This window comes from Aplysia californica, unplaced genomic scaffold, assembly GCF_000002075.1.
Source record: "Aplysia californica isolate F4 #8 unplaced genomic scaffold, AplCal3.0 scaffold00280, whole genome shotgun sequence".
Taxonomy (NCBI): domain Eukaryota; kingdom Metazoa; phylum Mollusca; class Gastropoda; order Aplysiida; family Aplysiidae; genus Aplysia; species Aplysia californica.
Genome location: NW_004797550.1, coordinates 356,601 through 360,591, shown reverse-complemented (window position 1 = coordinate 360,591; position 3,991 = coordinate 356,601). Strand labels below are relative to the sequence as shown.

General features: G+C 42.4%; 1 protein-coding gene across 3 annotated transcripts in view; it reads left to right on the top strand.

Annotated features, from left to right (window-relative positions):
* Positions 1 to 3,394, top strand: part of Alb-1 (putative pheromone) — a 19,860-nt gene extending 16,466 nt beyond the window's left edge. For 2 of the 3 annotated variants that reach the window (XM_013084235.2, XM_013084234.2), the window contains exons 2-3: positions 1,061 to 1,254; positions 2,625 to 3,391. In XM_013084235.2, the coding sequence (XP_012939689.1) occupies positions 1,062 to 1,254; positions 2,625 to 2,806 (375 nt within the window). In that variant the 5' untranslated portion in view covers position 1,061 and the 3' untranslated portion in view covers positions 2,807 to 3,391. 3 annotated transcript variants of the gene reach the window in all.
* Positions 3,395 to 3,991: the final 597 nt, after the last annotated feature.

Sequence of the window (3,991 nt, the reverse complement as noted above, 5' to 3'; positions counted from 1 at the left end):
TAGCTTAGTTTTACTTTTACTCCAATATGCAGGTCCCAACAAGCAGTTAAAAAATTCTGCCACTTGTTAAACATTTGTAAATGCATTCTTTAACCTACCGTTACAGTATAGTAAAACAGGAAAGTGTGTAGAAATCTAATCGTATCTGTTTGTTTCTCTGGTGTGTCTGCCCCGCCTAGAATTGGTGGTGTAGCGGTAAGCCCCCTAGCTGTCGCACATAGACGTTGTAGATTTGATTTCTGTAAGTGGACGTCTTTTATTGCCTATCTCTGCCTGTCCGTCTGCTGGGATTCCAATCCTGCTCCACCGCTTTTGAGCCTGACTAGCAGGGCCGAAGCAATGTGAGTCAATAAAGATACAAATTTATGTATAAGGTTATACACATTAAACATTTTCAGTTTGTAGGGAATTTTGAATTTTGCCCAGATGGCGGCCGAAGCCTACTATTATCGATTTTAGACCTGCAAGGGATCTTTAACGTGTGCAACTTGCACACGAGACCTCCGTGATTTTTTGCCCTTGTCAGAGATGGCTGGGTGTAAATCTTTCCTACCTGTAGATTAGGGGTGAGGGTGAAAGACAGCAGTAAGAAGGAGCCCAGGAGTAGCAGTAGAAAAGCCGCAGAAAGAGTCAGGAGCCCAGAGGAGGGGGCAAAGGAAGTGAGGGCAGAAAGTATAGACGAAAGCAGACGACAGAACATTGCTAGAGAGCAGGAAAGGAGTTGAGTGGATACAATTTTAGATAAAAAAAATTTACCGTCGCTACCCGGATTAGGACCCGGGACCTTTGAACGAGACTCGAACACCTTAACTTGTAGGCCACGAGAGCCCACATATTACAGTAACAATTCCCATACTCTCTGACAGGCAAAGTCCATGGAGCCTACCTCCCAAATTATGAAATCTGATCAATGGCCACTTTAGATGTTTGCAATTACAATATTATTGTATATCTCTTTAACAGCAGGGAAGAAACAACCGCCTCCAAAATGATTTAAATATTTTCAACAGCCACGTAAAATGTTTACAATAACACGTGATTTCTTTTTTTTCCTGTTCAGAATGCGCGCCATAGTGACTCTCTTCCTGCTGCTGGTGGTTGTGGCCTTGACCCCTGGGTCACGTGCCGATGACGGCGATGGCGACGACAGTAACAGCCATGGCATCCTGTGCCGCAGCGCCTGTGACGTCGCCCAGGACAAGACAGGGGAGGCCACCCAGCTCATCAAGTACATGTGCCGCTGTCTGGGATGGGGTGAGTAGTTTCCCTTTGGTGATATCGGTTTATTTTCTCAAGTGGAAGAGTTTTCCTTTTGACAAAAGATAAAAATTACATTTTTTTAAAATTGATCCCCGAGGCGAAATTTAGGTTACAATGGCATACATACATACATACATACATACATACATACATACATACATACATACATACATGTGGTGTCGGTGTCCTCGTGGTTAGGCAACCGGATCCGTAATCCTTTTGGAGATGGACTTTAATTCGGAGATCCCGCCTCTTATATAACCTAATAGTAATAGTCTTGATAGGGGCGTTAATACACCATTTCTCTATTTTCACACACATTACATACCAAAATACACAATATTACACCAAGGCAGAATAATTTCATAACAATGCCATTGCTGGTCGCCAATATGCAGCACCCAATTCCGATAGAGAAGGGGATGGAAGTATTTCTAGGTGAACAGTACATGCCCCATCGACACAGTTTGGAATATTTATCAAGGACACCAGCTTTGATCCTGACTGTCTCTTATTCATTCAAAATGAGATCATTTCAATTTTCTTCCTGCTCGCAATTCGTATAAACTACTAAGTCAACTCCAAACTTATTTTTAAGAAAAAGCTACATTGGCTGCCAGTGAAAAGCTGTGTTGTGTTTAAAGTTTTTGTCTTTTGTTATAAATGTTTAAACAATATTATCAGAATCGCCTCGGTCTGGAACGTTCTTCAAAAGTGTTAACAGCAAGAAGTCTTAGGCTGTCCAGAGATCGTTCAATTTTACTCAAACCATTAGTGAACTACTCTTTAATTTTATGGACAGTGATTTTTTTTCGTATTATGACCCTCTGATGTGAAATGACTCACCCTGATATATTAGAGACTCGAATTTCTTGGCAATGTTTAAAAGGCAGTTAAATCGCATCTTACTGTTGAGACATATTTATTAGTTTTCTGATTCATGTAATATCAGTAAAACTATATAGAGAGAGAGGATGGGAAAAGAAAGAGGGAGAGAGAGAGGGGGGGGGAGAGAGAGAGAGAGAGAGAAGGAGAGAGAGAGAGAGGGAAAGGGGGAGAGATATGGAGAGAGAGAGGGGAGAGAGAGAGAGAGAGAGAGAGAGAGAGAGAGAGAGAGAGAGAGAGAGAGAGAGAGAGAGAGAGAGAGAGAGAAGTAGAGACAGAGAGACGGAAAGGGGGAGATATATGGAGAGAAAGGGGGATAGTGAAATTGTCACTATTGGAATTAGGTTCTTTATACTATTGTCAAACGCATTGCACGTTCTTTTGTGGAAATGCGTTAATTATATTAAAAGTAAGGTATCATTTCTAAATAGCGATTGTCAATCCTGAGCATGCATATATTATTTTACCTATCTCAACAGAGAAGTTCTCGACGACCGCCTTCCCCACCACCATCACCCCACGCCGCGTCAAACCAGTGACCACAGACCTCCCCAGCTCCCCACCGGAAGCGACCACCAACATCTGCGACTACCTGTGCTCCGTGCAGCTGGGTGGTGATGCCTGCCAGTGCAGTAACCCCAGTCTGCCCGGGAAGAAGTAGTCGGCGGTTCGAACCCCGCCCGAAACGATGCTCTCACCACAGAATCGTCGGCGCACCTAGCTAGACATCTAGAACGTACCGCTGTTTGAACGACTTGTCCCGACACAAGGGGCGCTGTCTGTTCCAAAGACGTAGAGCTGAGACTTCCGGTTGTTGTTTTATGTCGTGAATGTATCCAATACAAGACGGAGCATCTTTCGCAAACGTTTGACTTTTGTTTGAGGTCTCTGTTTTGAATCCAATGGCTTTTTAAAGACTATATACAAAGTCTTCACATAATTTATTCTTCCATACGTTTTGCTTTGTCGGTTGTTGATACTTTATACGGCCTGTCCGGGTGCGTTTTGGAAGTGGCTGTTTTTTGTTGTTGTTTTTTTTGGTGCTTATTTTCCCTCTTCATAAAAGAGAGTAGGGGCAACTATTTTGTTGCACTTATTGTTGTGTTTATTGTTTCATTTTGCTGGGGATGTTTTCCTCTTTTGGGAAATTGGGAACAACTGTGCTTTCGCACCTTCCTGCTTTTAATTTCATTTCTTTTCATTTCCTTCATTGATGTTGGTTTTAAATAAAAGCACATCCAATATCGCCCGGTTTGAGCTCATCTTTTGTCTTACAGATTTACCTAAGTTTTGAACTCTCTTTTTTTATAGGTCAATACTTGGTCAGTCTGTGCCAGCGTATATAAATCTTTGACAACCTATACCAATACGTATCACTATTAACCCGTCTACCCTAAAGCTACACAGTTTTATCTGACTTTTGTGACCGTTTTGAGTTACTAAGACCAAGAGGTCAGAGACCAAATGTTCTATCAGCTCTTTTGAAATCGTAAGACAATTCGAAGCCGTTATCATGATATTCTAAGAACTGCACGTGAAAAAGCTTGACGTGTTGTGAAACTCAAAACTTTCAGCGTCAAATTTCTCAAAATTAGGCCCTGAGCAGATAGAACTTTGTGATTCTTGGGTAAATAAATTGTCACCTTATTTTCTATAGCTTTGGGCTTTCCCCCTCCGTTTTCTTGCACTTCGGTAAATTTGTGGCTTGCATTCTATGCTATTGTTGCTTCCGACTTGTATTATTGGCCCTGTTTTTGTTCATGTTACGGCCTTACACACACACCCACCCCTCTCCTCCTCCACACACCTCCACCCCTCTCCTCCTCCTCACACCCCACCCCTCTCC